Genomic DNA, 22534 nt, shown 5'->3' with positions numbered 1-22534 from the left:
GAGGCGGGTTCGAGCCTTGGTCTGGGAAGATCCCACATGCCGCGGAGCAACTAAACCCGTGCGCCACAATTACTGAGCCTGCGCCCTAGAGCCCGCGAGCCACAACTACTGAGCCCACATGCTACAACTGCTGAAGCCCAGGAACTCTAGGGCCCGTGTTCCGCAACAAGAGAAGCCACCGCAATGAGAAGCCCGCGCACCGCAACGAAGAGTAGCCCCCGCTCGCCACAACTAGAGAAAGCCCGCGCGCAGCAACGAAGACCCAACGCAGCCAAAAATAAATAAATAAAATAAATATATTAAAAAAAAAAAAGAATTGGTGCCTCCACTTGAAGATCCAAGTGAGTGAGCACTTATCACGGGTGTGCTGTCACGTCACACTCCTTGCCCTGCTTGTGGCACTGAGCGGAGCACGTGTCCCGGGGCAGAGAACGCAGCCGAGGCGGGTCTGCTCTGGAAGCCAGCGCCCAACTCTCCGTGGTCGGAGACGATTGTGATGCCTCCTTTCATTCCTCTGACCACCCCAGCTGGCAGGGGAGTAGGAGCAAAGGTAATTCTCAGGACCAAGCTGTCTCTACCGCAGGGAATTAAGGGAGAAGGAGGTACAAGCTACCCATAAAAGCGCTTTGGTGTCCTTTCAGGAGAAAAACGTTTGCCAGTGGCCACAGTTTCCATGCCACGAAAACCTCCTCCCTGACTTAGCTGGGAGACGTGGCGGGTGAGCGGCATGGCGGGCCCCCCCAGTCCAGGTCCACGTCCGCATCTCTGGGGCCGACGTGCCCTCCTCCCCTCGGCTCACTTTCTACAAGGTTCCGGAATTCCGTGCATTTTAACCAGGTTAAAGCATTTTTACCTTAGGGCTTTTCCAGCTGTGTTCCTCAAGCACAGGAAGGGATAATTTTCACATTATAGCTCAGCACTGACTCACATATGTGACTGAAGCAGCAATTCTATGTTTGATGCACTCTGAGATTTTCTATCTTGTTCCCTCTTAAAAAGAAGACAGCACATACATACAGGCTGGTCACAACCCCGTTAAACCAATTTTCTGATCCATTAGTGGTTTTTCAATCAGAATGTGAAAAATTCTGCCGCAGATTTAATGTATCGGCTATTTTTTTTCTTCTAATTCACTCATCACAACTGGTGGGAAGTCTCTGCAGTGTTGAAAGAAAAGAACAGGAGGAAGGAGGGGTATGGGTTTCCGCCCAGTGGGGCCACTCCACTGCCAGGTGGCCCCGGGAGGGCACTGAGTGTCCTCGGATGGAGGAGAGGGTGCTGGCCTGAACACACAGGCTAGCCCTGACGGGTGCTGAGAGCTGGGGCGGCTCTGCAAGCTCATTTTGTCCAGCTTCCCGTCCAAAACGCCTAAGACGTTTTCTGTCCTGTCTTTTTTTTTTTTTTTTTTTTTTTTGGTCTTTTGTAGTAGTGGCACAGGGATGCTCTAATCATTTTCAGACTTTACAGTTTTATCCTCTTGGTTTGCTGGTGCTCTAGCAGGTTTTTGAGGAAAGCAGAGAGATCGGTTTTGGTAATAACCAGCTTTTAGGCATTTAGCCACTGTCACCTTCTCTGCTGGTGAGTGGCTGGTCACCAGCCACGGGACCCAGTCCGTCCTATATCAGGTGCAGGTGCTGCCTCTTGGACCAGGCCCCGCCCTGAGCCCTTGTCGGGTCGCCCGACGCTGAGCCCCGTGCCTGCGTGGAGCCCATGCCGGGTCCCCACGCGCTGAGCCCTGTCCCCGCACTGAGCTTTGCCGTGTCTCCGCAGGCCTCGGCAGGACCCGCAGGAAGACAAGCGCCCGCGATGCATCGCCCACACCCAGCATGGACGCGGAGTTCCCCGCCAACGGAGGCGGTGCCGACCGCATCTACGACCTCAGCATCCCGGCCGTGGTCAAGTTCGCGTACGCGGCCGAGCGCGAGGACGAGCTGTCGCTGGTGAAGGGCTCGCGCGTCACCGTCATGGAGAAGTGCAGCGACGGCTGGTGGCGGGGCAGCTACAACGGGCAGGTGGGCTGGTTCCCATCCAACTACGTGCTGGAAGAGCTGGACGAGGCGGCCGCCGACGCGCCCGGGGGCCCGAGCCTGCGGCCCGGCGCCGCGCTCAGCAACGGCCAGGGCGCGCGGGTGCTGCACGTGGTGCAGACGCTGTACCCCTTCAGCTCGGTCACCGAGGAGGAGCTCAACTTCGACAAGGGCGAGACCATGGAGGTGATCGAGAAGCCCGAGAACGACCCCGAGTGGTGGCGCTGCCGCAACGCGCGCGGCCAGGTCGGCCTGGTGCCCAAGAACTACGTGGTCGTGCTGAGCGAGGGCCCGGCCCTGCACGCCGGCTCTGGCCCCGCGGGGCCTGCGCGCGCCGGCCGGTTCGCGGGCCGCGAGTGGTACTACGGCAACGTGACGCGCCACCAGGCCGAGTGTGCGCTCAACGCGCGGGGCGTGCAGGGCGACTTCCTCGTCCGCGACAGCGAGTCCTCGGTGAGTGCGGGGTCGGGGGGGCAGAGGGGTGTGCCCGTGTGTGTGCACGCGTGTGCGGGTCTGTGTGTGTTATGTGCGCACGTGTGCGTGTGTGCGCGGGGCGGCTTGCTCATCAGGGACAGAGAGTCCTCGGTGAGTGGAACGCGCGAAGGAAGCGGAGAGTACGTATGTGTGTGCGTTCGTGTGCCATTCCCTTCTCAGGTGTGTGAATGGCCTCAAACAGCAAGGGTATTTGGGGCTCATGTTAAGAGGGATGAACACAGTTGGTCTGTGTTCTGAGACCCCCCGCTCTGCCTTGGGCTGAAATCCGCCTGGACTGCCCGGCCTTAGCCGCACCTCTTCTCCGGGAGGTGCGTTCTTGCAGACGGCACGGTAAGTACGGTGTGTTGTTAGCTTCTGAAGGTTTGCTGCCTCTTGACTGAGATCACCCCTGTTCTGTCGTGCAGACTCAAATGTCATTCTCTCCCCTGGTTTCCCCGTTAATGACCCCGTCTGAGCCCTGGCGGTTGACCTTGTTTCCTCTCTGGGTCTGAGACACATCAGATGTTCTCAGCAAGGCGGGCACCTGGTTTCTGACACAGCCTTTTGTTGGTTGGTTGGTTTTGCTTTTTAAGCCGGGTAATCCTCAGTACATCTCTGCCTCAGGCACCACTGAGTTGATTTCTGAAAAGCTTTTAAAGCACTTAGGAAGAGAACAGAAAGGGAAAAGACAGTTGTTGAGAGAGAGGAGTTTGTGTGTGTGAGCAGAGTCGGCGGCGTGAGGCCTCTCGACTTGGAGCAGATTGGTTTCCAGCACAAATTCGGAGGTCTGTTTCAGGTGTATGGCCGAGCCCATCTGGGGGAACTGGGCTGTGTCACACGAATTAGCCTTTTTGTGTTTTCACTGTGGAGGTACTACTAAACCGATTTTGTCGATCCCTGCAAATACACCTTCCAGAGTGAGTCCCCCCGAAAGGAGAGTTTTGAAGATAAAGTCCAGTGTCATTTACTTTGTACTGGTTCCTGCAGACTTCAGCTTAATTTTTAATTTTTTTTTCTTTTTTGGCTACATTGGGTCTTCGTTGCTGCACGTGGGCTTTCTGTAGCTGCGGCGAGCGGGGGCTACTCTTCGTTGCAGTGCGTGGGCTTCTCATTGCAGTAGCTTCTCGTTGCAGAGCACGGGCTCTAGGCATGCAGGTTTCAGTAGTTGTGGCACGCGGGCTCAGCAGTTGTGGCACACGGCTTAGTTGCTCCACGGCATGTGGGACCTTCCTGGATCAGGGAACGAACTTGTGTCCCCTGCATTGGCAGGCGGATTCTTAACCACTGTGCCACCAGGTAAGTCCCAGTTTAATTTTTTAAACGCAACCTATAAGAATGGTAAGCTCGTGCTATGTACTATAATTGTTGTCTTCTGAAAAGGTTGACACCACAATAAGTAAGTGCGTAGTCAAGGTTCCTGTTGACTGATCTGGGAGGAGTTCGAGGCCCCAGAAGTGATTTTCCCCTTCAGAGAGGGGGGCCGATGTGACGGTGGTGGAAACTGGCCCCCCGATGGTGGCGGCGGGTCGTGGAGTCGGCGGCGCCTGCCCTGTGCTTGGGCAAACGCACAGGGCCTGAACTTTAACTGCATCTGAAGTCTGAATACTGGGCTTCCCTGGTGGCGCAGTGATTGAGAGTCTGCCTGCTAATGCAGGGGACATGGGTTCGTGCCCCGGTCCGGGAAGATCCCACGTGCCGCGGAGCGGCTGGGCCCGTGAGCCGTGGCCGCTGAGCCTGTGCGTCTGGAGAGACCACAGCAGTAAGAGGTCCGCGTACTGCAAAAAAAAAAAAAAAAAATGAAGTCTGAATACTGAGCTTTTCTTTGCTTTTTTTTTTTTAATTTTAATTGAAGTATAGTTGATTTACAATGTTGTGTTAACTTCAGGTCTACAGCAAAGTGAATCAGCTATACATATCCATATATCCCCTCTGTTTTATATTCTCTTCCCCTATACAGGCCATTACAGAGTATTGAGTAGAGTTCCCTGTGCTATACAGTAGGTCCTTATTCATTATCTATTTTATATATAGTAGTGTGTGTATGTCAATCTCATTCTCTCCATTTAGCCCTCCCCGCTTTATCCCCTGGTAACCATAAGTTTGTTTTCTATATCCGTGACTCTACTCCTCTTTGGTAAATAAGTTCATTTGTACCTTTTTTTTTTAGATTCCACATATAAGCAATACCATAAAGACAAATATCATATGATATCGCTGAGGTTTTCTTATCCAGAGTTGGTGGTTTCTGGCAGGACATCACGTTAAGTTGTTCTAACGTGAGCTCAGCTCCGTGCACAGATCAGGGCGGAGGCTTCAGAGAATCGGGTCCGGAGCACTTCCAACCCTCCTGAGAGAAACTCAGAGGAAGCACCGGTTACCCGATCACAGTAGGAGGTGATCAAGGGACAGGTACGATCCGAGTCGAGGAGTATTGTCTTGATTTAGGAATGTTGGGTTTGAAGAGATGTCTTAGAAGGGAGAGGGGTGAAAGCAGCCTCCCAGTGTGGAGACAGTGCCCCACGTCCTTCTGTCCGGGTCTGGGCTAGGGGACAGTCCTTGGCAGAAGGTAGAGGGACATCGCTGGCTTAGGGAGGACCTGTCGCTTTTCCATGGGACACACATGCAGGCAGTGGTCACTGTCTGATCTCGGGACCGAGTCCTTTTGGAGGTGGAGGGGTACTTTATCTGGCCTCCATCCTTGAAGAAGCTCCAGTGTCACATTTGATTTGCATTATTAGAGAAAAAGCTAACTTTTTCTAAATCATTGAAACATTAATTGTTTATATTTTATTTTAACCATTTTTTAGGGGAGCCTTTCCAAATTTTTTTCCTTCCGTTTTAACTTAGAAAACCAAGCTCACGACAGCTCCTCGTGTGCTGGGACCATTGATTCCCGGGGCAGAGGAAGAAGGGGTTTGTTTGCTGGGACCTGGTCAGCTCTGCACCCGTGGTGGCATTGGCTTGGGCTGAAGGCCGCCAGGAGGCCCGAGGGTGCGCAGGGCCGCTTGTGTCCTGACGGAACTCGCCGTGACATGGCGCTTCCTGCTCTTCGCGTGCCTGCCTTGTGCCAAAGGCATGCTCAGGGGACTCTCAGGCGTGTCGCTGCTCTCATCCTGAAGAGCCACGACAGAGAGAGGCCGGCTGCGCTGTCTTCCTGCTCGTAGCCGGTCCGTGCTCAGCTCGTCTGCAGCAGCGAGGAGCCGTCCGGATGTACAGATGGACAAGTCCATTGCCTATTCCTTTTCCGCCGTCCACCGCCTCTGCTTCCTGCCACTGTCTCCCCGTCTCCTTTCCTCCCCTCCTTTGTCTTTTCTTCTGTTCATTTTGGCATCTCTAAGGTGAGAGCCTGGCCTCCAAAGCCACCGCCAGGCCGGTGTGAGCCCTTAGCTTCATAATCTTGCACGGTTCTGGGTCAGCGTTCCTGCCGGACTCAGAGGCATCCCCATTGAATTTCCTTTCCTTCACTGTGGTCTGTGGGCCAGGGCTCGCCTTGGGTTGAGGGAACTGCAGGACCTCCTCTGTAAGCACAACTTTTTTAGAGTGCATCTTCAAGATGTGTTTCATCTTTAAAATATCCTGAGGGATTCCAAGGTAAATAAGCTCAACTCTTGCTTGATATTTTGCATTTAAAAATATTTCATATTTTTCTGTTTTGAAAAGTAAAAATATACCCAGCTCTGAGTCCTGGGAAATCTGTGCTTGCAGGGGATGGATACGGGGGGGAGGGGGAAGGAGGGATGTGCGTATTTCAGAAAAGCAAGCAAAACTTTGGCATATCCTGCAACATCCCGGGTCAGTGATATGCTGGGTGTTTCAGAGGTATCTGTTAGACGTGTTTTATCAGTCAGTGAATGAACCGGACCACCCTGCTTTGGCTGTCCTTCCTGTCCTGAATCTTAATATCGACCGTTCTTTCTTCATCTTCTCTCTCCCCGTCCCTTGCTCTCCTCCCTCACCTGCAATTGTCGTTTACCCTCAGCAGCTAAAGATGAAATGATTTGGCTTCTTCTTCTTCATATTTACCCATGATACCTCCACCTGCTAATCCAAACCTCATTAAATCTATAGCAAATTCAAAATCCCTACCTGCCTTCTGATACTCATCGTAAATCCTTCTATATTTGTTCAGTCTTATCCTGTGGATATGGTTAGGAAGCTGTGCTTACGATGGAGCGTAACCAGTAACTAGATTTCTGTGTGCTCTGTAGTGTGCTCTGTAAGTGGTCGGTGTTTTATTTCTTCCATTACTATAGGAAGTGACAGGTTACAACTAGGATGAGGTCTGCAGAGCATCAGCCTGTGCTATAGGAAGGCATCCCGCCTTCAGTTCTTGAAGGTCTATACCCAGCAGAGTTTTTGGAGCAAACGGTGATTCGTTGGTGAATTTTTTGAGGAACCGCAGTCTGTTTGCCACTGCGGCTGCACCACTCTACCTTTCACCATAGGGGTTCCAGTTTGTACACATCCTTGCCAACAGTTGTCGTTTTGGTGTTTTTGTTTTCTCATAATAACCAGCCTCATAGGTGCGAAGGGGTGCCTCACTGTGGTTGCGATTTGCATCAGCACAGAGCCTTTCAGTCTCAGCTGCATTCTTGGCCTGTTTGTGGGTGTTTCTCATGGCGCTGTTACCAAGCAGTTCCTAAACGTGGCCTCAGTAGCACTGCAAGAGCAGCACAGAGAAATAAAAGAGTCGCCCCACGGAGCTCATAACACAGAAAGCTGTTTTATCATTCTGTCAGATCACCCTCCCTAGTCGTGCAATAGAGCCTTCTTTTAGTTTTATTTTATTTTCTTATTTTTTGGCCATGCCACACAGCACGTGGGATCTTAGTTCCCTGACCAGGGATCGAACTTGCACCCCCTGCAGTGGAAGCGTGGAGTCTTAACCACTGGACCACCAGGGAAGTCCCAATATAGCCTTCTTTTAATCAAAATTGATTCCCTGTCTGTACCTACACCACAGGCTCTAAATTGATATGTATATATATATATATATATATATATATGTATATATAATATCATTTATTATTGATAAGTCACTCCAGGCATGGCATGGCCAAAAGACAGAGAATGACAAGGGCAGTATTCTAAAAGTCTGTCCTCCGAGGTGTTCCCATTAGCTTTAGGAAATGCATCCGGGGACGCAGGGAGGGATCATCACACGTGCACATACTAACTTACAAATGGACCGTAAACACTTCTGTCGAAAGATTAGGTAGATGGACTTGGAGGGCCGTACTGTGTTTGCGGGTCGATTTCTCTTCACTCGTGTAAACAGGTTTATTTCGGAAGCTAATGAGAGCAATCAGATTTGATCATGTCACCTGTGGGATTGGCTTTAGGCCTATAGAGTAAATATTTCAGAGACACGTTTATAGGAGAATAGAAAATGCCAGTCAGAAGGCAAACTGACGTAAACACAAAGAGGAGAGCTCCTGTATAGAGAAGGAGTCAATTTTGATGAAAAAAGCCTCTGCTGGACGGCTGGGGCTGGCGGTGATCTAATGGGTGATGAACCTGGAAGGCCACTTTTCTGAGATTAGAACCGGGAGAGTATTGATGGGCAGAGTACAATCGGCCTTCAGCCCCCTGGCTCTCAGGTTTCTTTGGCAAAGGAGCTACTTCTCTGGACAAAAGAGTACCTTCCTTAAAGAAGCAAAAAAGAGAGAAAAATTTCCATGTACCAGACAAGGGGGAAAGAATGATACAGCTTTTGATAAGAAATCGACAAGGTGACCCCTCTTTGGGGGCAGAGAGAGCCTTAAATATTTGTATCAATTGTTGGTGCTTGAAGACCAGTATGACCAGAAATCCACCCAGCGCCCACCTGGGAGGCTCAGTAGACCACACAAGGGGCACTTCTATTCTCATCTTGCCCTGAAATCTGAACTGAAAGATATGTGGACATTTTAAGGTTATTAAAGACTCAGGAGGGCCTGGGAGCAAAGTCCCTGCTTCCTCTATTATTTCTTCACAGCCATGTGCTTAGAAAAAAATCATATGAATACCTAGGCTACTGGGGATGGAGGATGAATCAAAGGATATTATGGACTGTTCTCAGTGCTCCTTTTTTTTTTTTTTTTAAATAACTGGTGATGAGAAAATCGTGATTAAATCTTGAGTAAAGGAGAGAAATATTTGACCAGGGAGTCTACTTTATAAAAATATAGAGGTGCTTTTCAGCAAGTGTTTGAAACAATGGATCAAGTTGGTGAAGCTGTAGAAATAGTATCAAAGATGGTGTAATTTGGTTTTCCTTTCTAAAAGTTGTTGTGAGCAGAAATTGCAAAGAGGTAAGATGTAAGAATTACCTGAAGGAATGAATAGAGGAAGAGATGCTCAAAATTGGAGATTCACCTGTCAGTGCACTTATTGAGCACCTACTGTGATCCCGGTGTGGAGATGTGGAATTCAATCAGGTTCTAGTACTCAGTGGGATTATATTCAAATAGGCACCTAAAACCTAAAAAAAAAAAAAATAGTGATAATAAAAGCCCTGAGAGAGGGTGGTTTTTTGTCAGTCTATCAGCTGTCCTCACACTCCCCTTGGAAAATGACTTCCTAAAATGTCAGGTGAGTGAATGACTTAAACTAACAGATAATCCTTCAGAACCCCAGGTTCAAAAACTGTGAGAATAGAAAAGTCAATTCTTCGAAGAACAGTCCGAGGGAAGGAGAGAACAAGAAGTGATGTGATGTTTGAATTAAATTTGAAAAGTTAGCGCCGTATTCTGCAAAGAGAAATTACACCAAATAAGGAGAAAGGGAACCATGGGGAAGTTTGGACAGTGGGAAGAAGCAAGAAGATGGGATTGAAGGGAGGACGGAAGCTAGGTGTTCCAAAATTGGAAACAGGTACAGGACCCAGCCTAGGTTTTAGTCCAGCCCAAGACAACTTTAACAAAACTCCCGTGGTGGCTTAAAAAGATGTCCACAAATCATCTGATACCCGTCCTTTCAAAGGGTGGAGGTGGCGGCCTCCCCGTCAGCAGTGGGTGGGCGACTCCCGGGACTGGATCGTACGTGCGTGTGGCTTTGCAGCATCTGGGACCGCTTGATTTGTGGGGAGCCGGCCGCCATGTTGTGGAGGTGCTGAGGCAGGACCGTGGGGAGGCTGCGAGACCAGGGACGGAGGCCGCCGAGCGGCTCATGCGAGCGGACCACCTTGTATGTGGACCTGCTTCCCCAGCTGGGCCTTCAGATGACCGCAGCCTCAGCCCGTGTCTTCACTGCAGCCTGATGGAGCTTGGTGGCTCCAGGTCAGTCAAGGTTTAAGGTACTCCCAGATTCCCAATTAGAAATTGTTATTTAAGCCACTGGGTTTGGGGGAGATTTGTTACACAGCGGTAGACAAATAGTACGCGTAGCCCAGGTAGAAAACAGGACCATAACAAGATAGGAGACAACAGGAACTGAAAATTAAAGTTCAGGAGATCGTGCTTTGCCCTTTGTGTTCAAAGAGAGAACAGACAGGTGGCTTTCATGTCAGCGATGTTCCTTTCCTTCTGCTGAAACCCAGGAGGAGACTTCAGAGGTACCAGGTGGCAGGCGTAGGGGTCTGTACAGCCTCAGTCACACCATCTGTTGAGTGCTTATTATGTATCAGGCCCAGTTTTTTCTCCCAAATATATAAAAATAAGAAGGAAGGAGCGTCTCCCTCAGAAAGCTTAGAGCCTCGTAGGAGAGCCACGTGAACAAGCACTGATGCCAGTGACCAGGGTGCAGTGCGGTGTACTGCTTCTGTGATAGGACGTAGGCCTCTTGTAGGTGATGTGGGAAGTATGTTCTCTGGAGACTTTAATTGAAAGACGTTTTAAAAAATCGACGAGATGCTGATGGCTGTCTTTATAAAGCTTCATAGAAGGAGCTTAAAGAAGGGCCACTAGGTGACAGTTTTGTTTAATACCTCCCCAAAGATGTTGTGCTTCTGACATTACTGTAGTTTATTCAACTGCCCCAGTCTCTTCCTAGTTTCAGGAGTTATCTCTGTTCCATAGTTGCAAAAACTGAAGAACTGTTGGGAAACTTGCCCAAGGTCTCAAAGCCAGTAAGTAAAGGAGCCAAAATAGGAGAGCAGGCAGCCTGGAAATGGAGCCAGTGACTCAGCTCTCCTGCTTCTCAGCAGCACGACTGTGGTGGAGAACTGGGGCCTGGATGGGTCACCGCCTGCCCGTGTCACGTGACCATCTGCTCATGGTGGACTGGTTCCTTACAGACTGAAAACAGCTAGAAAAGCTGGGCAAAAGGTTGAGACAAACACAGAGCAGCAGAGAAGTAGACCTGCAGTAGTCTGTGGTGCTGGGGGGCAGAAATGGGAGGTCAGGGCCCCCAAAAGTCTATACACTGGGATCAGAGGCAAACTGGGAATAACACCAGACTGTAATCAGTTACATCCCTCATTGAACTAAGGAGCCCTGCCCACCCTGGGTGCAGAAGCAAAGCAAACCCTCTTGGAGGACACTAATACCATTGAGAACCTCAAAGTGTCTCTTTGATTTTATTTTTATACACAATATGTAGCATTCAAAGGAAAATTACCAGGAGACAAAACTAGACCAAAATCAAAGGGGAGGGGGAAGACATTAGGACAGACCCACAGATTACGAGTTTTTATTTTATTTATTTATAAATTATTTATTTATTTCTATTTTTGGCTGCATCGGGTCTTCGTTGCTGCGCACGGGCTTTCTCTAGTTGTGTTGAGCGGGGACTACTCTTCGTTGCGGTACGCGGGCTTCTCATTGCAGCGGCTTCTCTTGTGGCAGAGCACAGGCTCTAGATGCGCAGGCTTCAGTAGTTGCAGCATGGGGGCTCAGTAGTTGAGGCACGTGGGCTTAGTTGCTCTGTGGCATGTGGGATCTTCCCGGACTAGGGTTCGAACCCGTGTCCCCTGCATTGGCAGGCAGATTCTTAACCACTGCGCCACCAGGGAAGTCCAGATTTTGAGTTTTGAAATGCCGTCTTTAAGATATATGGATAAATAGGTTCAAGAAACTCAGCAAGATGAATGTGAGCAGAGAATTAGAAGTAATAAGGGAGAATCAAGTGAGAATCCTAGGACTAAAAAATACAGTAACTGAAATTAAGGACTTGGTGGGTTTACAGCAGATTAAATGCAGCTGAAGAAAGGATTAGTAAATAGGAAGATAGCTCAGGGGAAGAGAGATTTTAGGATACACATGCAAAAAAATAAAAGGACAGAAAATACAGAAAAGAGCATAGAGATTTTGCTACAGACCGAACGTTTGTGCGTTGTCCTTCCCCCCGCCAACTTCCCGCCTTGTTAAATTCATAGGCTGAAGCCTGATCCCCAATATGATGGGATTGGGAGGGAGCCCTCTTGAATGGGATTAGTGCCCTTATAAAAGAGACCCCAGAGAGCTCCCTGGCCCCTCTGCCACATGAGGACACAGTGAGAGGGTGGCTGGCTGTGAACCAGGAAGCAGGTCTTCACCAGACACTGAATCTCCTGGCTACTTCACCTTGGACTTCCAGCCTCCCGAACTGTGAGGAATACACTTCTGTCATTTTTAAACCACCCAGTTTACGGTATTCTGTTGTCGTAAACAGAACTAAGATTTACAGGACCAAGTGAGAGGTTTAACATACATGTAATTGGTGTCCCCAAAGAGGGGACGTCGGGGTGGGGGTGGACAGGAGGGTGGAGCCGTGTTTGAAGAGGGATGTGCCCCTGCCCCGTGACTCACTAGTGGCCGAGCCTAGTCTTCCAGTTTCAAGTTCAGCACCTTTAGAACATCTTTCATTGTGACATGTAATACACAAAAAATTTTCATTTAAAAAGTACTTGTTGAACCCAGGTCAGGAAGGTCAAAAAATAAGACCCAGGTCAAGGTCAAGAGATAGGACGTTGCCGGCCCTCTGGAAGCTACTCACATACCTGTATGTGCTTCCTGATTGCACCGCACCTCCTGCTAGAGATCACTGCTCCCTTTCACTGTGAGCTGGTCGTTTTCTTTACTGTTTTAGACGTATGTTTGTGTGTTTGGGTTCTGCCTGCTTCTGGTTTGTCAGTTGATATCGCACTGTGGCTGTTCTTACTTTCTTCTTTTGTCCACACTTTGTGAGATCGTTCAGTCCGTGTTGACGCATTCATTTTGTTGTGTGATGAAGTGTCCCCTCCTGTGTTTCCTGACTCCTGCGGTGGACGTGAGGCACGTCGGCACCTGGGGCCAGCAGGAGTAGTCCTGCTGCACCTGTACACGCTCCTCTGAACCCGAGCACGCCCTGGGGTGAAACAGCCGGGTCCTGGAGAAAGCGCGTCTTCAGCTTCTCGATGGTGCAGAGACCCTGTGTCCAGGCCCGCAGCGGTTCTGGCTCGTGCCTCCACCACCGGGAGGGGTTCCCGGTACAGCTCTCTCCCTGCCTCGGAAATGAGCATGGCTTGCTGGCTCTGGATGAGGGACTCACCCTGTACCCAGCATGGGAGGCGCACGGCACTCCCTCGTGTGGGCCTGCGTCTCCAGGTCATTCGCGCCCCAGCTGCTGGGCTGGTGGGTTTCGGTCCTCTTTCTCAATGCAGACAGGCCAGCAGACACCTGTCACGGTTCTGTGACAAGCTTAGGGTTAGAGCATCGCTGAGTCCTCCCGCCAGCACCCCCCGCCCGTGCAGGTGAGTGTGGCTCCCGCCTCCTTCACTCGACTCCCCAGAGGCTGTTTGGGAGCTGAGCCTGGAAGGATCACAGCCCTCGTGCACAAGGCCAATGGGGTCGACTTCTCAGGGATCGTGCGGGGCAAGTTCGTTCTGGGTCTGGAGCAGCCGCGTCTCCGTCAGATCCAGGGGACCGGCTCGGTGTGAAGGGAAGAGAGTGCCTGCTGTCCCTTCTGGGGGCTTCCCCACAGGGACTGTCTAGAGCAGGGCCTGACTTCTCAGGACAGAGTCAGAAGGGCATCCACCGCCTGGGGGTGAGCTTGGCCCTTCGGAGCCGCCTCCTTCGAGAGGCTACTTCGCCCGTAAAGCTCATTCCTGTCTTGTCCTCGTGGCTCTGAGCATTTGAAAACACTTCTTCTGGTGGTTGGCTCAGAGCCCACTTCTCCAACTGCATCAGCATCCCCCGGAGGGCTCATGAAACACAGATGGCTGGGCCCCGCCCCAGAGCTGCTGAATCAGGGGTTCCGTGGCGGGGCCTGAGAATTCGATCTTTCACCTGACAGATTCCCAGGAGGTGCTTATGCTGTGGTCTTGGGAGCTCAGTTTGAGAACCACTGATCCATTTCATCCTCAGGCTTCGTTTAGAATTTAGTGGTAACACGTAACAGTGCATTTTGGTACATAGATTGGAAAATGTACTCCTGCAGAATTGAGGTTTCCCCAAAGGTTCAGCATCCCTGCTTGACATAAATTTAGTTCATTCTATGTCCTTGACTTCAAGGTTTCTACCCAGGAGCCCACAAAATTAAAAGTTACTTTCTCTGCTGCATTGGTTTTACTGCTGTAATGCACGTACACACGTGACACGCCGTGATGTTAAATGAAGGAGCTTAAATTAAAAACAAATTCAGAGTCGTCTGTTGATCATGGGGCTTAATTAAAATTGAGCCTATCACGTGCCGACTCTGACTGACTCACCTACTCCCTCCGTACGATGCCACTTTGTCTGTGAATTGATTAAAGTATCTCTAAAAGTAGCTCAGTGCCTGGCTTGTGCTAAACTATAAAACTGAAGTCGCCTTCTGTCTTTATCTGAAGGCACAGACTTATGGCACAGAATGTATATGCTTATAAAAACTAACAGATGCTCGAAACTAAACGTCACTTCACAAAAACCTGAAGCCCCAGGAGAGAGCCGAGCGGTCCCTAGTGTGTATGTGCTGCTGGACCCAGGGGCGTGGTGACTGCCCATGGAGCTTCTCCTTCACCCACCAGGACTGATCGCCGTGTGACAGTGGCCGCAGGGCCAATGCTCTGGGCCATCCTGTGCAGAGCATCTGTCGGGCGGTACCTGTTTTAGTTTGTTCTATTTTCAAAACCGTATACAACATGCAACTTGGGCGGGAATACTGAAAACACTGAGGCCAGCTCGCATCCATCGTGTTCAGTTTCCGGAAGATAGCAGTGATTTGAGAATTGTGCAGGGTGATTACTTAGAATGTCCTTCTGTGCTGTTTAGCTGGTTGACAGGGTCATCGTGACATCAGCGTTCGTGATGATTCCTTTTTTTTGAGGGGCCATCCAAGGCCCCTGCGCCCCATCCGCACTCGCCCTCCTGGGCTGGCTCAGAAGATCTTCACCCCATGGTGATTCATTTCTAAGAGATCAAGTTGGGGAAATAATTTTCAAGTTCTGTGTCTCCTTCCCCACCTGCTCTGGGCCCCTAATCCTCTAATGGCCGTGATTCTGAAACTAATACATAGCCCAAGGCCTAATCAGAGATAAAACTTCCTGGGTTTCCTCCAAGTCATCAAGCCCTGGGTTTAGTATGGAGATAAGGTGAGGTTTTTCCCTTAAACATTTGTTTTTATTTGGTCGGTTTGGGGCAAAGGGACACACAAATACAAACTATATATCCATGTGTCTCTGAGATGCGTTTCTGCCGACAGCTGTGACAGGTGGCAGCCCCCCCCAGAGTTGGATTTTCTCAGACCCCCATTTCCCTGAGTTGTCATTCGTTTATATGGGGTGATCTCTTGTTTTGCAAGATTTGCACACCTTAAATCAACGGTTTGCAGAGTCGTCGTAAAAGCCAGTGGATGGGGGCGGGGTGCTTGCTGGTTTTGTCCTGATGGGAGGGATGCGAAGCAGGGGCCGGGCTGGTGGGTGCTCACCAGCAGTAAGTTGCTGGGTTTGGAGAAAGGAGGCAGCCTGGTCTAGGAATCCAGTTTAGACCTGGATTATCCGGCTCCCACCATCCGTAGGGCTCCCTGCGGAACGCAGCCGTGGATTAGACGCGGCCCCACCCGGCCTGCCGCGTCAGGACGCCTTCTGCTGGACAGTAGCCAAGGTGGGCAGAGCTAATCTGGTTTGGATGGGGAGGCTTCTCCAGGGTGGTCAGCTTGTGAGCTGAGACCTACAGGAATGGTCGACCAAGGAGGGGGACAAAAGCTGGCTCAAACCGCATGAACAGGAGCGAAAATGGGACTGGGGTTGGGAGGGGCATCCGTCTGTCTCATTGGTCGGATCTGGGAAAGCGGGGACAGGTGACACAGCCCTGGTGGGCCGTGGTGGGTGGCTGGGTTTTATTCTGAGGCCACTGAGGGAGGCCAGTGTCCACCCTCCTCTCCCTCAGCCACGCCGGCCACTTAGTGCCTCCGGAGAGGCAGGACCCTCTCCCTTTCTTCACCGACGTCCCCCCTCCCCTCTTCAGTGCTCACCCACCAGCGCGCGTCTCGGGCCCAGGTCCGGTTTCTGTGGAGGCCTTTCCTGACCTCCCGCCCCGAGTTTAAATGCCCTGTGCCACCTCAGTACTCTCTCCTTTCTCTCTGCAGAACTCGGCACAATTTGCGCCTATGTACCAGCTCCTTCTTTATCCGTTTCCCCCACTGGATGGTCACTTCCAAGAGAGCAGAAACCCATGTAGAGCATACATGCTGTGCTCTCATGCACACGCAGCCAGGGCATGGCCTGTTTGGTGTGAGTCCACGTTCAGTAAATAATTGTTTATCGAATTCAGCAGTACTTTTTTTCCCCGGAGAATATTCCTCATTCAATGTCTTACCCTACATATTTTTCAATAAATGAGACGAAAGACTAATTTTAATAAAAGTAGTAATATCTTTCTAAAATATAATATATTCACATATACGTAGGGCACTGACATAATCACAAATTTAAACATTTCTCAGTAAAATCTCTACATGAACCATAGTATAGCCGCCTCTGGGATACTATGAACCATGTTAAAATGCAGCCAGAATTTTCCACTGCTCTTAAAATATTTATTTTTAAATAGCTGAGAATTAGAAAAATTTAAAAATTTTAAATTGACATATCGTTGATGTACGATATTCTGTAAGTTACAGGTGTACAATGTAGTCATTCACATTTTTAAAGGTTATACTCCATTTACAGTTATTATAAAGTACTGGCTGTATTCCCCTTGCTGTACAATATATCCTTGTAGCTTATTTTATACCTAAAGTGTATACCTCTTAATCCCCTACTGCTATATTGCCCCTCCCCGCTTCCCTCTCCCCACTGGTAACCACTAGTTTGTTCCCTATATCTGGGAGTCAGCTTCTTTTTTACGTTCGCTAGTTTGTTGTATTTCTCAGATTCCACATGTAAGTGAGATCATACAGTGTTTGTCTTTCTCTGCCTGACTTCTTCACTTAGCATAATGCCCTCCGAGTCCATGCACGTTGCTGCAAATGACAAAATTTCATTCTTTTTTATGAATGAGTGGTATTCCCTTGTATATATGTACCACATCTTTTTTATACATTCATCTGTTGACGGACACTTGGGTTGCTTCTGCACCTTGGCAATTGTAAATAATGCTGCTGAGAAATGTTGGGCTGCATGTATCTTTTTGAATTAGCATTTTGGGGTTTTTTTTTTTTTGGATATATACCCAGCAGTGGAGTTGCTGGGTCATATGGCAGTTCTATTTTTAGTGTTTTGGGAAACCTCCCTACTGTTCTCCACAGTGGCTGCACCAATTTACATTCCCACCAACAGTGCAAGAGGGTTTCCTTTTCTCCACGCTCTCTCCCAACATTTGTTATTTGCGTTCTTTTTGATGACAGTCATTCTGACAGGTGTGAGGTCGTATCTCCTTGTGGTTCTGATTTGCATTTCCCTGATGATTAAACGATGTTGAGCATCTTCTCACGTGCCTGTTGGCCACCTTCATTTCCTCTCTGGAAAATGTCTATGCCGTTCGTCTGCCCATTTTTTTAATTGGGTCGTTTGTTTTTTGATATTGAGTTGTATGAGCTGTTTATATATGTTGGATATATATAAATAACCCCTTATTGGTCACATCATTTGCAAATGTTTTCTCACATTCAGTAGGTTGTCTTTTCATTTTGTCGATGGTTTCTTTTCCTTTGCTGTGCAAAAGCTTTTAAGTTTAATTAGGCCCCATTTGTTTATTTTTGCTTTTATTTCCTTTGCTTTAGGAGACAGATCCAAAAATATATTGCTACAATTTATGTCAGAGTGTTCTGCCTATGTTTTCCTCTCGGAGTTTTATGGATTCCAATCTTATATTTAGGTCTTTAATCCATTTCGAGTTTATTTTTGTATATGATGTTAGAGAACGTTCTAATTTCATCCTTTACAAGTGGCTGTCCAACTTCCCAGCACCGCTTACTGAAGAGACTGTCTTTTCTCTCTTGTATATTCTTACTTCCTTTGTCGTAGATTGATTGACCATAGGTGTGTGGGTTTATTTGGGGGCTCTCTTTTCTGTTCCATAGACCTATGTGTCTGTTTTTGTGCCAGCACCACGCTGTTGGGTGAACTTCTAATAGTGGTAGAAGTTAGAGAAAGTGAAACTTCTAGCTGCTGCCTGTATAGAAATCACTTTTTACAAATTCAAGAAAGAGCTTGGGGAAATGAAGATTTAACAGCGGTTAACACTGGTGCTGTCCATTCCATAACGAGTCTCCAGTTTTGAAATAACGAAATACATTTAGCACTGAAACCCTACTAAGCAAAGTGTCAGTTTTCTTCACTGCAGAACACGAGCATCTCAGCCGACCTCTGGGTCATTGTAAAGACCAGGAGCCGCCCCGGGCATGGACGCAGAGCCCGTTGCCCCGCCCCCGGCCCCGCTCGTGGCTCGTGGCTCGTGGCCCAGGGCCGGGTGGTAACTGGTGTCCTCTTTCCTCTGCAGCCCAGTGACTTCTCCGTGTCTCTCAAAGCATCAGGGAAGAACAAGCATTTCAAGGTGCAGCTGGTGGACAACGTCTACTGCATCGGGCAGCGGCGCTTCCACACCATGGACGAGCTGGTGGATCACTACAAGAAGGCCCCCATCTTCACCAGCGAGCACGGGGAGAAGCTCTACCTCGTCCGGGCGCTGCAGTGAGCCCAGTGGACGCGCCCCGGAAAGGCGCCCCGGCCCGGGCCCTCCCGCAGGCCCGCTCCCGGTGGCCGCCCCGTCCTTGCTCTCTCCAGCTGGTTTCCCTTTCTGTCCGGGTCGGTTCGTTTGCCATCCGCCCTCCTTTGCCGTCCCAGGCCCTCCTGGACGGTTTTGGTGATGGGGAGGTGAAAGGGGACGAGTCAGATCACCTTATTCCTTCTCCGTGGGAGCCAGCCTTAGTCTGTTCAAATCGCTCGTGCCAGCCAACCCCCCCTTTAAAGACATCGGGCGCGGTTTGGATGCACCAGAGCCGCCCTTACTTCCGTGAGCCACAGCGCACGTGACAGCGGGGCCGGGCCCTGGGTGGCACCTGCCCAGGGACCACCTGTCCCGGTCCCGGCATCCCTGGATCTGTGTCATTTGCGTTCACACAGCTCCCAGACTCTCCGGGGGTGACCCCGGGCACTCGTAGCAATACTGGAACCAGCGGGTGAGACGGGAGGGAAGAAGCTGTCCAGTGCCTTTGGGGCTGCACTTGCACTAAAGAAAAGAGGTCCTGGAAAGTCGGTCCGGAGACTCGGAAAGACAGAGGTTTCGGGAATGTTCCCCCAGGATGTGCCATCGGCCTCTTGCCCTTCGGCTCGTTTCAATCTCACAATGATGTATTTAACTCTCAAAGTAATATGTATCTATAGCCATTTGTTGACACTAATACAGATGATTAAGGAAAGCAGCTGATCTTTGGGAAAGGGGAGCGACCAACACTTCACACACACACACATACACTATATATATATATATATAAAATTTGCTTTACAGGGAAATTTTTCAGGGTTTACAAAAGGATATGTGATTGGTAGTAGGAGATACAGAATGTTTATGAAGAAATTGCATTTTCTTTTTTCTTTACATTTGAACTCCTTTATAGTTTAAATCTACACTCTTGAGATGGGCACATTCCTACAGCTGAGGAAGGGGGTCTTGAGACCTCCTAAACTTGCATACTCAGTTTTTTGGATATTGTAATAAAAAAGTATTACGACACGACTCTGTGTGTGTTCGTCTGTGGCAAAGCTCGGACTCAGCGATGGGACAGGAGCCCCTGCGGCCTTTCCGGAAATGCTCAGTGCCCGAAGCGGGGAGCGCTTCTAGAGAGGTGTTCGAACAAATTTATTACTTGTGTGCTTTCTTTTTCTACCGCCGCATTTTTGTATCTTGAAATAATTTTAATTAGAGCGACTCCAAGAGAAACCGGAATCTCAAGCTTGCCTTTACTCTTCCTTTACTCTTTGGAAATTATCTGTTAAAAATATTTCACCAAACTGTCGTCAGCTAGCCCTCCCTCCCTCAGCTTTCCTCTCCCACCTCCAGCTTTCCTCTCCCCTGTCCCGCCTGCCTTCCGTGCGCTCGGGAAAGCCTTTGTCGAGCCCCCAAGGGCACTGGGCACCGGGAATACAGAGCCACAGGGCACGGCCTTGGCGCCCCCATGGCTGATCACGGCTGATGTGTGCTCAGCGCTCCCTCTGGGCCGGCCATGGCATCCTCGTCCCAGCTGCTCGAGGCCGTCCTGGGATCGTCCCCATCACACAGACGGAGAAGGTGAGGGACAGGTGATCGCACGGGGCACGGCTGGTGCCTCGTGGGGCAGGTGACAAGCCCAGGACTCTGGCTTTGGGGCCATGCCCTCCCAACAGCGGCCGGGGAGGCTTCCAGGAGAAGTAAGGTATGTGGTGAGAGTTTCAACTGAATCTGCCATTCCTGTTCTCGGTGAGTTCATTGTATCTTTAGTTGTTGCCTTTGAAATTAGACATCTGGTGTCTGGGACCTGAGGTTGGGGGCACCTAGTTACATAAGAATAGAGCTCTCCAGGTGAGTGAGGCAGACCATCACCTTAGCCAAAACAGGCGGGTTCTGGACGTGGTCATGGAAATCCCACTTCCTCCCGACTCTCTGATCTGCCTGCTGTGTGTACCACGTCGACATCACGCGGGAATCCCTCTACACCGTGAGTGCCTGGACAGCAGAAACGCTGATTTACACAGCAGTTCAGGAGGAAACAGTTAAAGGACACACTACAGACACGTTTTGGCTTCAGGAACTTCTTTAAGGCTTATAGTTGCCATTGACAATTATTTTTCATCTCAAACGACCGTGTGGGAGTCTCCAGCTGCGTGGGGCCGATCAGGATTCGTATGTATGCGCTCCGGGACATATGCGCTCCGGGATGTCCTAGCACCAGGTGGGCCAGCGGAGAGTGAACTGCGAGTCCCAGTATGAGCCTGTCGATAGAGTGGGTGCGGGGGAGGGGATGCCAGGCAGGGTCCCCGTGTGGTTTGGAGTGTGGACCACCGACGCTCTGTCCAGGTGGCACTTGTGCCATCACCTCCCTGCCTGGCCAGAGATTTCCTGGTCAAATCTGGTTTTGCCGTTCCCTTGCCTCTTTGCACAGACAGCAGAGGACAATAAGGTCGCTTCTGCTCATCAGTCTGCGTTAAACGTGCCTTCATGTTCCACTAACGGCCTGTGAATTACAGTCTGGAGCTACCAGGCTCTTCACGAGTGGCTTTTGCGAAATGCCATTAAATGCTGTTTCCAGGAGCTAAAACTGTCCATCTTCTCTTCCAAAGTGCCTCACACATTAAAGTCTTAAATTGTAAATTAGAATCTTTGTATCTCCTGAAACTCTGACATTTCCAAACAAAGCATTTCTGGTGCCTTACAGTTTTGTCTTTGGTTTCTGTGTACTGGCTGGTTTATAATCTACTCTTTTCGCCATTTCTACCGCCCAGCGCCAGAATGCCAGAATAATTTTTCAAGACCAAAGTTCAGAACTGAGAGGATAAAAAAGCTTGAAAGTATTCTTTTAAAATGCTCCTTTTCAATAAACACAGGTCTAGTTTTGGCCAGTTGCTCACTAGAATCCAGCATTATTCATCTGTGAGTGTTTGATTCACGTAATTAACATCATTTCCGCTCTAACACCTGGCCCGGCTGCCCTCTGCTGTCCCCAGAAACAGCCTCCCCTGTCCAGACGTGGCCGCTCTGGTGGGAGTGCTGGGTCATCCTTCTTGGCCCCATGACTTCAAGCGAATTATCCAGCCTTTCTGAGCGTTTGCGCCCAAGTCAGTAGGGCTGCTTCCACCTCTGTACTGCGGGTCGTGCGGGGTCAGCTGGGGTGGCGCCCTGGACAGGATCGCATGCTGTGGCCACGACCACAGGGGACGCCAGCCAGGCCTCCATGTGTCACGTGACCCGCGTGACCCTGCCCTCGCTCCCCGTGGGCTTCCTCAGGGGCCCCACCCAGAGCTCTGGCCCCAGGAGGCCCTCAGGGAGCGTGGTCCTCAGCCTGCGGTCTTAGAGCCAACCCGCCCCCTCTCTTAGAGCTCAGCCTCATCCAGCGTTTGAAGACGTGCTGCTCCAGCCAACTCCTCCTCCTGGAGCCGCAGCCCCAAAGCCACGCTCGACCGCATCCTCCCTTGGGTAGCTGACAAGCCCGCATCCCTGGAGGTCACCTCTCTTGAGGGGGACACCCCTTGGTTTTCTCCATGTTACTGGGAGGAAGCCCTCACCTTTCTCGGCCCCAGCTGGCAGTGCCGTAGCCGTCGAGCGTCAGGCAAAAGCTGAACACGCCAACAACCAAAGGTCCTGAAGACCTTTGCCCTGTCTCAGCTGCCGTCGCTGTGACAAAATACCGTAACCGAGTGGCGTGGAAACAGCAGATTTACTCCTCACGGTTCTGGAGGCTGGAGGTCTGAGGTGGCGGCGTCAGCATGGCAGGGCCCTGGCGAGGGCCTCCCAGTTTGCAGACCTCCGACTTGGACCCTCCAATGGTGGAGAGAGAGCCAGCGGCCCTCTGGCTGCTCTGATGAGGGTGCTAACCCCTTCAGGGTGCTCCACCCTCACCACCTCATCGCCGCCCGAAGGCCCGACTCCTGACACCTCCCGGGCCAGCGGGTTGCCTCTTCCGAGCACTTCTCTGGACGTGCCGCGTACCTAGTTAATATGCACACGTTACTGTAGGTTCCGAGGGTCGACGAATGTGTTTAC

The 22534-nt window shown here is 50.3% G+C and overlaps 1 protein-coding gene across 1 annotated transcript in view; it reads left to right on the top strand.

Annotated features, from left to right (window-relative positions):
- Positions 1-18493, top strand: part of NCK2 (NCK adaptor protein 2) — a 35789-nt gene extending 17296 nt beyond the window's left edge. The window contains exons 2-3 of the mRNA XM_065891380.1: positions 1771-2480; positions 18299-18493. Of these exons, the coding sequence (XP_065747452.1) occupies positions 1771-2480; positions 18299-18493 (905 nt within the window). The remainder of the gene's footprint in view (positions 1-1770; positions 2481-18298) is intronic.
- Positions 18494-22534: the final 4041 nt, after the last annotated feature.

This window comes from Phocoena phocoena, chromosome 14 (genome assembly GCF_963924675.1).
Source record: "Phocoena phocoena chromosome 14, mPhoPho1.1, whole genome shotgun sequence".
Taxonomy (NCBI): domain Eukaryota; kingdom Metazoa; phylum Chordata; class Mammalia; order Artiodactyla; family Phocoenidae; genus Phocoena; species Phocoena phocoena.
The sequence above is the reverse complement of the archived record's forward strand: the minus strand, read 5'-3'. Positions and strand labels throughout refer to the sequence as shown.